General features: G+C 38.9%; 1 protein-coding gene across 1 annotated transcript in view; it reads right to left on the bottom strand.

The window, feature by feature from the left end:
- The window catches only part of LOC126176184 (MAP kinase-activating death domain protein), a 545,775-nt gene that overhangs the window by 347,216 nt on the left and 184,586 nt on the right, over positions 1-13,973 (bottom strand). Inside the window, exons 15-17 of the mRNA XM_049923326.1 lie at positions 7,823-8,073; positions 6,835-6,873; positions 6,333-6,347 (exon numbers count right to left, since the gene is read on the bottom strand). Of these exons, the coding sequence (XP_049779283.1) occupies positions 6,333-6,347; positions 6,835-6,873; positions 7,823-8,073 (305 nt within the window). The remainder of the gene's footprint in view (positions 1-6,332; positions 6,348-6,834; positions 6,874-7,822; positions 8,074-13,973) is intronic.

Here is a 13,973-nt window from a genome sequence, read left to right as displayed (position 1 = left end):
GGCCCTCTAGTTCTTTGGTTAGAGTTGGTGATTCAATTATTTTACACATCTCAACTTTTCAGTTGGTCATTCTTACCTTGGGAGAAAGTTTCCTGCAAACAGTATAACACCTTACACAAACTTCAAGCAAGGATAGTAGGAAAACTCTATACTGTGTGAATAGTAGCCCACAAATTGATACATACATGGGAGGTTCAATATGTATACTTGTTGTCGATAATATAAGTTGATGTTTACACTGTTTTCCATTTCTGCTAAAAAGAATTATGTGGTGTCATAGTTTGAATTTGGTAACTATTCCAGTTAGTTGCACTAAATGGATTTTACCAACATGGAAGAAGTACTGTGCAATTCAGTGATTCACTCTCCACTTTACAATGGGAAAATGTGTGAAGAGATGGAACTGAAACTGGATGTTGATTATGGTGAACTTTTGTCATCAGTGACAACAGTCGATACTGGTTGAATGAATTTAAACATCTGTTGGTGATGAATATCACCAAAGACACAATTCTTGTTGACTGTGCTAAGTAGCAGATCATGTATGTCAACAGGGATGACAATTAATATTTTACATGACAAGCTAGCAATGAAATAATTGTTGGCTCGATGGGTGCCACAATTGTTAATAGTTGACAAGTGGGTGTTGCTTTCAATTTCAAAGTTGTATCTAAGCAACTTAATTAAATTCCATGGGCCTTTTTGCACCAAGTTATCTAGCCCATGACAACTAGTTCAACATGCTACCCCAGAAACCAACCTACATTTAAGCAATGGGTTACTTCAGGTGACTCTGTTCCACAGAAGGCAAGGACAGTTCCAATAGCCAGAAAAATAACGGTAATTCCCTCCTCCCCCCCCCCTCAAAGATGCTACACACAAAGAGTTCTTAGAAAAAGGTTAAATGATCACTGGCCATATTCCAATGATATGTTGGACCAGTCTGACATGAAATTTTCAGAAATACAGCCCCATTTTTTCACCATGACAATGGACAAGTAGATCTGGAACTGTCACCTCAAAACTCTTTAACTGCTACCAAAACATGAAGAAAAATTGCAAAGTAAAAAATTCTGCTAAAATGAGTTGTTCATTCTTGAGACAGATTCATATTTTAGACATTTATGTACTGAAGCTCACTCTCAACATTTGGGTAGGAACCTATGTTTGTGTACCAAGATTATGAAGGTTGACTGTTAAATATTAATGAAAGGCATCAAAGGCCAAAGATAAGAACCAAAGGGAAATCTTTTCCAATTACATTTCTGTAAATTGATAACTCTCACATACAATAAAATGCTTAAATCATAAAACAAATGACTGAACTATCAAGGGCAGTAAGAGCTATAAAAGACATACAATACTCTCTTACTAATTTCAGCATTTCAAAGCTGGACTGGTGGCATGAGGCAGCATTTCCAAGAAGTGCATTTGTACAGAATGTAGTAATGTTAGGAGTTTTTATTGTTCTCAGTAGTTAATTCAATTGCCAATGGTGTCAAATACATAAAAATTGTAGTGTACTGATAGATAGAATGTTATCAAATTGAATAAAACACAAAAATGTCATCATAACTACATTAATGGTATGAATTTCATTACCCATATTGATGATGTAGCCACTTTGCGAAGTAAAATTTCATTTTTATCTTCTGCAGGGACAAACAGTAATAAAGATAGCCAAGGAAGCTACCAACATGTAATCAGAATCCACACACAGGCTGTACATAGGACATATGTTCTGCACTCACAGACCCTGAAGGAAACATTTATGAGAATATCTATCATACCTCTGAAGAAAAGCAGATTAGGACTGCAGTTAAGTATCAAATATATACAACAAAATACTGTTCCTAAGCCCATTTTATTCCTGTGTAGATATAGCACACAGTCAGGTCAAATTTACAAAACCATCTCATGCAAGCTTGTTTCTGTAACTGGAGAATTTTTGAAACAATACTTAATGAAGAGAACATTCATTCATTGTTTAAGAAGGACAAAGGCTGCTGTGTATTCTTTGGAGCTACTGTCAATTCAGCACTAGTCCAGTCACAGACCAGTGAGCAGTCATCAGCAGAGGTGTACGCAGTATGTATGCAACCTTTAGATTAGACATTTCCTTATGCCATTCTGCAAAATAAGGGTGCAGTAACTCTCTATCAGTAAATACCAATTTTTATCTCAATTGCAGGCAGTACCCTGCAACAGCAGTACTTACATTGCATAGAATGCCAATTCAGCCATTTTATTACTTCAACTTGGAAGTGATCAGAAGCTGTTTATTTCTTGGCTGGGCTGAGTAGTGTTCTCCATTTCTCTAACTGTTGGGTATTTTATGAGAATTACTGTGACATTATCTGACTTTGTACTGTAGTTCCACAACACAAATGTGTCGCAGTCACGTGACTCAATTTGAACAGCAAATATTCAGTAGTGTTTTAGTGTCTGACAAGAATCAATAGTGCTCCAGTGATGGACAAGTGAGTGATAGCCAGGAGCAATAAAACAGCAGTACTCTGACTGTGTCTAGCAGTTTGTTAATTTTGTGCCATTGGCAATTGTCAAGCTACATCACACCAAAAATTATGTTATGTTTACAGATTTTATAATTCACACAGCAGTGTGCGAAAAAGAATAACTTGTGGTTTCATTACTCTTATGAATTCAGCAGAACCATGGGAAGGTACAAGCACAGTTATCAATGATGACATTCATATGTAAAATGTTCATTCTGCTTATCAATTCACATTTGAGATAGTTAAGTCAGTACCAATAATGTCAGTGGTGAACTCTTTTTCCCCATATTGCTGTGTAGATCAGTATTTAGCTTTTTAATGCCAAAGGATGAAGTCAGCTAACCACTAATAATAAAATAAGTATTTTTCATAACATATTTAAAATGTCAACAGAGGAAAATTACTTATTTTGATAAATTTATTGATGCTATGGACTCATGTATAAAAAGGACTACTAATGTGGATAGGGATGGGGTCTCTTATGTTATGTGCAGATGGAAAGGGAATTAGCCACTGTGCAGAAAAGCTAGGATGCAGCTTTAGCCACAGTCAACTGGCTTCAAGCTAGTGCTCATGTTGTGGTGGCATTGTACCAAAATATGATGGCAGGAAGGTACTGACATCCAGAAGTTCTCCTGAAATTTCATAAAACAATAACTGACTGTTGTGCGGCACATAGGAACACTCAACAGAATATAGTATTTACATTAGCTTTCGAGCTCTTGCTCTTTCTCTAGCAAAAGTACACACATTCACATTCACACACGCAACAAAACAGACAGCCAAATGCCAACATCTACAGCCACCATGAGACTGATTCGATTTTTGATTTCTGAATGCAGTTGCCTGAGTTGATGGTGGTGCTGAGGAGATAGGGAAGGATGCATATGATAAGGAGTGGGTAGTGGGATGGTGTGAGTCAGTTCTTTCAACAGATGAATCAAGGACTTCATAACAAGTCAAAAAGAGTTCAGGGGGTAGAGCATATAAGAGAGAGAAGGAAGGGTAGCAGAAAGGACGGGGAGGAGAGGAGGCGAAGGTGAAAATGAAGGGAGAGACAGGGAGGGAAGAGAGAAAGGGAGAGCTGTGGAAAATGTGAGAAAGAAGGGGGGAAGATGGGGAGGCACAAAGGGATCAGAGAATCTACTGTTCCTTTCCAGCACTAGTTTCACTGAACTATGCAGGTGGGAATTGTCTCTCCAGCACTCTCAAAATCCTCCTGGTCTAAACGTCCACTAACCTGTTCCCCACTGCCTCACATTACACTCTACCTTCACTTTTCTGTCCTTCACTGTCCAGATCACATGCTGTCACCTCCTTCCTCCCCCTTCCACCATGCAGGCTCTCTCTCTCTCTCTCTCTCTCTCTCTCTCTCTCTCTCGTACCATTCCTCTGATCTCTATCTCTCTCACCATCTCCCTATCCCCCTCTCCCCATTTTTCCCCTTCCCTCTCTCTCCCTCCATCTCCACCCTCATCACTTTTCCTCCCCTTCCTTTTTGCCTCCCTCCCTTTCACTATCACTTATATGCTCGAAACTCTCAACTTTTGTCACTGTTTCATCTGTTCAAAGATCTACCTCACACCATCTCACTAACCGGTCCTTGCTTTGTGCATTCTTCTCTATCCCCTCCCCACCTCCATCGACCCACACAACTACCCTCAATGATCAATGATAAACAGGCAGTCTTGCCACAGCTGCAGGTGTGAGCATTTGGATGTCTGTGTGGTTGTATGTATGAATGTACTTACTTTTGCTAGAGAAAGAGCAAGAGCTCAAAAACTAGTGTAAATACAGATTGTTTCAAAGAGGACTTTACAACTTTGAAAATTTGTATAAATTAATTCATAGTACCTGCAGAGGTGATTGTAGTGTCAATTTGTAGGGAAATACGTCAAGTTTCATCTCTCATAGTTCGCTAGTGCCAAATTGCACCATAAGGAGCACTAGTGGCAGTTGCGTTAAAGATGGCTGCCTTCACTGGACCTGAGCTTGCTAGCTGTGTGTTTTGGTTTGAAGAATCAAAGTCAGTGACAACAATTCAGTGTAATTTCCATACCAAGTATGCTAAAGCTGCTCCTAGTAGACCTACAAGTTATGAATGGTATTAATGTTTTGTAGAACAAAGTGTTCGGTAAGATACAGGAAATCATCAGTTTGTCCAAGCACATCTGATGATGCTGTTGAGTGAGTGAGACGTTTTGTCAATAGCCCGAATAAATCAACCCAGTGTGCACCTCGTGAACTGCAAATCTGACATACAACTGTTTGGCATGTGTTGAGAAACTGTTTGCAATTGAAACCATAAAGATTGACAATTGTACAAGCAATAAAAGACACTGCTAAATTTGCTCACAAGAACTTCTGTGCATATATGTTAAATCAATTACATGAGGATGAACATTTCTTGGACAAATTAGTCATCTTCTCTGAGGAGTCAACTTTTCACTTAAGCAGAATTTAGGGCAGTGAAAATCCACATCAAACATTGGAACATGTTCGTGATACCCCTAAACTGAAGGTTTTTTTTTGCATTGAGCAAGAACAAAGTGTACGGCCCCTTTTTTTTTTCTGTGAGACAACCATCAACGGGATAGTATACCTGGATATGTACAACAATTTTTGATACCACAGATCTATGAGGATGACCAAGAATGAATGTTTACTTCAAACAAAATGATGCACCATCCCACTACCTGGCTGATGTCCAGGATTTTCTCAGTGACTGCTTTCCACGGCAATGGGTTGGCCATGATGCTCCAATTGAATGCCCCCCACGTTCCCCAGACTTGACACCACTTGATTCTTTTTTATGAAGATTCATCAAGGATATCATGTTTGTACCTCCCATGCCATCTTCTCTACCTGAAATTACAACAACAATTTACACTGCCACTGAGCACGTTACATCTGCAATGCTAGAGCAAGTTTGGGAAGAAACTGACTTCCGATGGGATGTGTGCAGGATAACCAACGGAAGCCACATACAACATCTTTAGTTTAAGGTAAAAAAATTTGATGTGTTTCCCTACAAAATAGCACTAAACCCAGCTCTATATTTTCTTTCAATAAATTTATATGAATTTTTGAAGTTGTAAAGTCCTTTTTGAAACACCCTGTACTGTATTCTGTTGTGGGTTTCTACACACCACACATCAGTCGGTAGAGGTGAGTGGTCACTTTCTATGTATTTTAAGTACTATTCTGTACAGGAATTTCCACTGTTGTGATAAAATTTAGTGAGGATAGTACAGATTCTGAATGTGAAATAATTTGAATGAAGGTAAGTTTTATATCTTCAAATTTAACACATATTTCGGACAACAACACATATAAGTCACTGAGTAAGTTGACCTGTGTACAAGTCGGCATTCGATTAAACACTGAGTCTCAGTCTAGCGGCCGCTGCTCGGCTGGCTGCTTAGGTGGCGCAGCTGCTGCCTGGCTGGCAGACAGCGCCGCACGTAGAGGACGTGCGTAATTGCGCGGCGGCACTTTGAATAATCGGCGAGTCACAACAGTAAGTGTTACAAGTAGACCAAATTTGATAACCAGAAGCCTTTTATAAACCCTATACTTCAGGAGCCATAGTGGTGGAACATTTCATGAAAACTTGGAGAAGACTGCACATAAATTTTCTATTGTAGTAGCAGGGGGGAGATTTCAACTTACCAGGGAGACTCAAATGATTAGGACAGGAGGGAAGCAACAAGAATTGGTGTGGTATGGCTCTAACATCTTATTACATTGAATAGTGACTGAGAGGACCAATTCCTCAGAGTAATACTTCAGATCTAGTTATAAATAAGCTTGAACTTTTGATTCAGTTAACTCATTGATGCCCAATTTATTTTTAGTTAACATTTATTCTGTATTTTTGGAAAACTGTGTCATGGCAGCCCATTTATGGAAATATGAAGAAATTTTGATCATCTGTTCCCTAAATGTGAAATTTTTGGCCATTCTCATTTGAAGATACTGAGTGCTTGGCAGTTGTTTCGCCATTACACTGCTTACTACGAAAAATGACAAGGGACAAAGAAATTGGTGATAATAAACTCAAAATAACTTTTCAAAACTATTATTTATTTTACAATAAGTAACATTTACAAACGTTTTAACCTAAAAATTCTCCAAAATGGAAGTTTCGTTAAGGCCTGATATATTTGGGAAAGCATTCCATACAGTCATAACTTTACATTTCCCGCAATATGTTCTCGGCTTTCCTTTGCACTTCTCATACTGGCATTGCCTTTGCTTTTCATGCTTCTGGATGACATGTAGCTTCTGATCATACCATATATATATGGCACATTACTACTGGAAGGTGAGATGAGTTTTGTTGGTCTCCCCCTAGCTGACCTCATTTCAAGACCTTTCTTCAGGCATGTTCTCAGAATCTGTCTTCTGAATTCTTTCACTGAAAGAGAAGTCCCTTAACAGCATCCCTTGAAGACCATGTATACATTCACAACAGTCATATTTACCACCCTCGTTAAAAGGCACCAGTACCACTTTTTACTCATCTGAAGACTCACCCCAACAGTCGATTGCTGCCCCCCGCCCCCCCCCCCCCCCTCCACCGCCACCACCACCACTACCACCACCTGGGTCATTCAGGACTTCAGCAGGAAAGGATGGGAAATGAAAATGGTACAAAAGTACCCTCCTCTGCAAAGTTTGTGGAATACAAATGCATGTGTTCTCCAATATTTTGCACTACTTTTTCATGCACACATTATGATATGATGTACCAGTGGCATTTGAAGACAGAGTAAAAAAAAAGTGCACTGTTTTATAGTAAGAAACACAAGTACAGTTGAGAGCAGTCTCATAGGTGGCAAGGAAAAGACAGCCTCACTCCTTCACTGAGAAAGTCGTGGAAGTGGTTTAGTCGAATTTGAGTTAAACCAGAAATTTGAAAGTTATTCCATGAAAAGTGAAGGTTCAGTTATGTCTGTAATACTTCCTGTTCATTTGTTTAGTGGCAAGCAAACACAGCTTGCTTTATCAAACTTTGGCTGTCTGTTGTTCATATTCTGGCCTATCTTTATTATTTTCATGTTCATACTTCAATGCCAATTGTACAAATGTTATGTATGCTATCATGGAGTCACCCTTGAACAAAACCGGTAAAATTTCATTTCCTCACCCAGTGTGGTTGGGGCCCCACATGCAGAGCCTGTACACCTACCATTAAATGCTCCACTGAATGTCCCAGAAGTTTTACTCACCAGTGTTCCCAGTCGCTGAGGTTGCAATGATTCAGCTGGTAATTGTTCCTGACTACTATTTGCAACAGCAACAGCTGCAGCAAAATCAAGTTCAGAATCACGATTCAGGGAAGGGGAGCTGAGATCACTCCTGCTAGAAGAGGTTGAGCCTGGAGGTGATGTTGCTGGAGCACTGACAGCAGGCATCATGGAACCAGGAAACTGCAGACTGCTTGGTGGATTATATACAGTGCGGTGGTCAAGGCCACTACACAGAGCTAATGGCTGAATGGTCAGTGCAGCTGGAGGTGGCTCTGTACGATCAACTGATGTTGGTGGGAAACCTGTAGTAATAAGAGGCAAAATGTGAAAATGAATCAATCAATATATAAACTGATCTTCTACAGCATGTCTCTGAGACTGATGTATATAGTAAATACAGATCATGTGTGCTTAATAAGAGTTACAGGGAATAACTGTGACACAAATGTTTCTTCCAATTTTGTTGTATGAAATTTCAATAAAAATCAAATAATTCAGTCAGAACTGTTTTAAATATTATTTTATCACTTACTTCACTAACACATACTTGAATATGCACATTGAAATGAACACAACCATCAAGTTATCTTCTCTAGATCCAAGCAAAAAAGGAGACTTTGGATAGATGTAGATCAGTCCAGTTAATTAAGATAAACTTTATAAGTGGAAGTGTGTATACTACACTGATTTTACAAGAGGAGGAATTGTCTAGCAGAACAAGAAATGTCTCACTCAGAAATTTAAGACTTTCAGAATGTTTCATGTATATTTACCGCATTCTGTTTATCCTTTTACCTGACTGCTTACACATTGAGCTTACAGATCTCTGTGGGAGAAAAGTCTTTAGTAATTTTGAAGGAGATTCTGGATCCCAGAAAAAATCTTTAAAGGGAAGAAAGGAGAGGAATTGTTCCATTCTGAATGGAAGATTACTCTGTAATATACACAATCCTCTGTTACATAAATTATTTTACAGTCATGTGTGTTACATACAATTTATTTCATAATAATATTACTAAAATCCTGAAAGACATAAGGGCAAGGAACCAGTTCATATGAAATCAGTAATGAAAATGGAATACACAACACACCCAGCTAAATATGGTAATGTATTGCATTCAGTAATAACATAAGAGTAAGTATGACTTTTATCATGTGATTCATGGATTACACAACCAAATACACTAATCAGGTGGAACATTATGACCACCTACCTAATAGCCAGTGTATGGATATCAGTGGTGATGCATCATGGCATGGAAGTAATGAGACCTTGGTAAGTTTTTGGTGGGAGTTGGCACCACATCTGCATACAAAAATTACCAAATTCCTATAAATTTTGGGGAGGGGGCAGACGAGCTATGACACCAGGTTCAGTCACATCCCAGACATGTTCAATCAGGTTCGGATCTGGCGAGTTGCAAGACATGCACATCAATTGGACCTCGCCACTGTGTTCCTCGAACCACACTCCTGACCTTGTGACATGGTGATATTATCTTGTTGAAAAATGCCACTGCCATCAGGTTACATGATTGTTATGAAGGGGTGTATGTGGTCTGCAATCAGTGTACAATACTCCTTTGCTGTCATGGCACCTTGTAAGAGCTCCACTGGACCCATTGATGCCCACATGAATGTTCCCCACAGCATAATGGAGCCATTGCCAGCTTGTCGCTGTCCACAGTACAAGCGTCAAGGAGGTGTTCCCCTGGAAGATGATGGATCAGTGCTCTCCCACCGGCATGTTGAAGATGTTATTGGGAGTCATCAAACATACAATGCTCTGCCACTGCACCAACGTCCAGTACTGATGGTCGTGTGCGCATTTCAGACACGGTAGCTGATGTCATGTTGATAACATTGGCATATTTCTGGGTCGTTGGCAGTGGAGGCCCATCGTTTGAAGTGTTCAGTGCACTGTGTGTTCAGACACATTTGTATCATGCCCAACATTAAAGTCTGATGTTAGTACTGCCACAGTTCGCTGCCTGTTCTGTTTTACCAATCAGCCCAGCCTACAACATCCAACATCTGTAGTGAGGGCTGGCGGCCCAACCCCATGATGTATGGACATAGTTTCACCTTGCTTTTACCATGTGCTGAAGACAGTCACTGCAGCACTCCTCGAAAACCTGACAAGTTGTCCAGTTTCTGAAATGCTTGCGCCTAGTCTCCGGGCCATCACAATCTGCCCTCAGTCAGACTCAGGTAGGTTGCACGCCTTTCCCGTTGTACACATGGACAGCACACTCACTGATACTACATGCACCGCTTTTGTATCTGACTAGCAGTCATTCCTCACCAGGTGATGTTGCTATTGCCTGGACAGGTTTATATCGATCGTAGGTCAGCGGTCATAATGTTTTGGTTGGCCACTTTATATTGATGCCTGAATGTCTCAACATTTACTATGTAAGGAATGTGACTATTGTAGATTCTCCTTGGCCTCTGTCGAGCTGTATGATTACTGATTACTGCCACCCTTGCGTACAATCATGGTTGATTCTGATGTTGACACAGCTGCCATTTGCATTTAACTCCAGTGTTCTTCTGGTTAACACCCATAAACCCATTCAAATTTGATAAGAACTGGGCAACTAATTCTGGTTAATTTTGACTGTCAGTGATGAAATGTGTACAGAATAATGTCAATGGCATATGGTAACAGAAAAAAGACTAAGGCACCTTTTACATGAAGAATTAAATATGAGACAGTTTTATGGAAGATGATAGACACTTTAGCTGAAAGCCGACAACAAACAAATGAAACAATGAATTTATCAGTTATGTTCAGACCATTTGAATTCAACTGCTTTTTTTGTGCCTGTTTATTACTGTGGATGAGACAAGGGTCCACAGACACAAGTCTGAAATGAAACAACAACCAAATCTGTTGGCAAAAGCTGGCTGCCCTGCAGAAAACAAAGGACAGTCAATTTAATCTGCCAAAAAGGTTATGGTCACATTTAGGAATGTTAATGGGGCTGCTCTTTTGGATTACTGTTCATTGGTAAAACAGCACTTGGCAAGTAGTACACAAGTCTTTTGGGCTTACTACATAGAAAAAATTGTTTGTATAAAAAAGATCAACATTTATCAGGTCAATAAACTTTTTCACAAAGGTGCTTTGAGAACGGGAAAACTGAGGGAATTGAAGTACAAATTATTGAAAAATATGATCTTTTCACCAGATCTGGTAGGCATATTGCCACATCTAATGTTACTCATTGCAGGACAATGTTTTATTTCCAAAGAAGTAGTTAGGGCAGCATTAACTGTGTATTTTATAGATTTTTCAGACTGACAATTCTGTGATAGAATACTGGAAAAACTCTGTACAAAATGCACCAACCTAAAACAGAGCTACATAAAAAACTGCATGTTTAGGGTTCTGTACCTCAATAGATAAGAACAGAACCCTTATAGAATCGCATTGTTGTCCGTCTGGCTGTCTGACTGGTTGTAAAAATCCCTTTTCCTCAGGAAAGAGTAAACATATCAAGCTGAAATTTATGTCATACACAAATCAAGTTGAAACTTATGCCACACACTAAGGCATATGATTCCTTGGCAGTGTAAAAAAATGAAGCTCCTAAGTCAATGCATTCAAAAGATATGGCAATTTATGTCACATATTTTGATACATGCAAACTCACTCATTAAAATCTATAGGATACTTTTCATTAGCCTAAAATAATGAAACTTGGCTCAAAGGAAGATTTTGCAGTACAACCAAAGCAAAAAATTCCAAAAACTGTAAATCTGTAATTATATCACATGAAAAAAATTGTCATTTGTTATCAGACTGCCTGTCCGTCCATCCACCTGTTAAGACCTGTTTCGCTCAGGAAAGGATAGATATATCAAGTTGAAATTTATGCCATATACTAATGTTTATGGTCCCTTGGCGGAAGAATAAATGTTAGCTTCTAAGTCAATGCAATCAAAAGGTATGGCCATTTATGTTACATATTTTGATACTTGGAAGCTCACTCATCAAAACCTATATCGTACTTCCCGTTGATCAACAAAGATGAAATTTGGCAAGAAGTGAAGTTTCATGGTCAACGTAATGGAAAAAAATCTGAAAACTGTTAACTTTTAATTACAACACAAGGAAAAAAATATTTCTTTTTTCATTTGTTATCTGCCATCATACTGAAATTAAAACTATCATTAGTTCTCCATTGACACTGACAGGGTCACAATGGTGAAGTCTGTGCATGTTTGTTTCATATACAACTTGAAATGCCATATCTACATGAATTAACCACTCCTGGATATCTGATGAGGGATAAATCCTGAAATGCATCATAAGAGCAATAAAGTCAAACGTCAGGCAGGGAATGAGTTTTACCATTGCAACCCAGTCAGCCTGAATGGAGAACTACTGATTATCATAATGGTCACCTGCCTCCTGCATGACTCACGTTACATATATATTGCAAAAATTAAAACACTCTCGAAAATCTTAGAATCCCTGGGACCAATATCCTCCGAGTACCAATGGTCGAGATGGAATGGATGAACTGTCTATATACATAATTCAGTTTGTACAGAATCCTCAGTGCAAGAGTTCTACTCACAACTTGCCAATTATTATTCTTCTTTTTTCGTTTGGGTCATCTAAGGACGATGCACGAATTTCAATGCTTCCTTCTTTGTTGTTCTTTCTTTTTCCTCCAGTATTGTTTCATCTTTTCACTACGTATCCTTTGTCTCTCCTCAGACCGTTTTGGGCCTGTCTTCTTCTCCCTCTTTCTTGCCTTGAAATCCTTCCATTTTTAACACTTTCCTCTTGAAAATCTCTCTTTCTGTTGCATCTTTTTCACTTAGGTTGTTTCTTTGCAAATATTTCCTATCTTCTTGAATCCAGGCTATTGTTGGCTTCTTGTCCCAAAGATATTTAAAAATCCCTTTGGTTAACCTGTTGCTGTTCATTCTGTATAAATGTCCAAAAAATAGCAGTCACCTCTTTTGTAGTGTTTCATGTATGTTTTCTATGTTGCGATAAACTCAGGGGGGTCACAGTGTAGTGATAGACAGTAAACAATTGAATAGAACAGAAGTGATATCTGGCATTCTGCAAGGTAGCGTCATAGGCTCTCTGCTGTTCCTGATTTACATAAATGATCTACGTGATAATCTGAGCAGCCCCCTTAGATCGTTTGCAGATGACACTGTAATTTACTGTCTAGTAAAATAATCAGATGATCAATTCCAATTACAAAATGATCTAGAGAGAATTTCTATATAGTGTGAAAAGTGGCAACTGGCACTAAACAAAGAAAAGTGCAAGGTCATCCACATGGGTACTAAAAGAAATCCGATAAATTTTGGGTATAAGATAAACCGCATGAATCTATGGGCCGCCAATTCAACTAAATACCTAGGAACTACAATTATGAGCAACTTAAACTGGAAAGACCACATAGATAATATTGTGAGGAGGGTGAAATAAAGACTGCACTTTGATGGCAGAACACTTAGATGATGCGACAAACCCACTAAAGAGACGCCTACATTACACTTGTACGTCCTCTGCTGGAATATTGCTGCACGGTATGGGATCCTTACCAGGTACAATTGACGGAGAACATTGAAAAAGTGCAAAGAAGGGCAGCTCGTTTCGTGTTATCAGGCAATAGGGGTGATAGTGTCACTGATATGATACGCGAGTTGGGGGTGGCAGTCACTGAAACAAAGGTGGTTTTCTTTGCGACAAAATCTATTTCAGAAATTTCAATCACCAACTTTCTCTTCCAAATGCGAAAATATTTTGTTGACACCCACCTACGTATAGATAAATGATCATCATAATAAAATAAGAGAAATCAGAGCTCGAACGGAAAGATTTAGGTGTTCCTTTTTCCCACGCACCATTTGAGAGTGGAATGGTAGAGAAGTAGTATGAAAATGGTTCGATGAAACCTTTGTGAGGTACTTAAGAGTGAATTGCAGAGTAGCCATGTATATATGTAGATGTAGACGTAATATTATTCATCAAAGACTTTTACTTGATGTAACGTGTTTAGTTTGGTGTGTGTGTGTGTGTGTGAGTGTGTGTGTGTGTGTGTGTGTGTGTGTGTGTGTTTGTCTGTCTTGTGCAACAAGAGTGTTCTTTTTTTTTAAAAAAAAAGAGATGAAGAGAGAGACATTGAAGACAGTTAAACATAAAACAGTGTTATGCACAGAGAAA

Source organism: Schistocerca cancellata, chromosome 3, assembly GCF_023864275.1.
Source record: "Schistocerca cancellata isolate TAMUIC-IGC-003103 chromosome 3, iqSchCanc2.1, whole genome shotgun sequence".
NCBI classification, from domain to species: Eukaryota; Metazoa; Arthropoda; class Insecta; order Orthoptera; family Acrididae; genus Schistocerca; species Schistocerca cancellata.
This window is presented reverse-complemented; position numbering and strand designations above follow the sequence as displayed.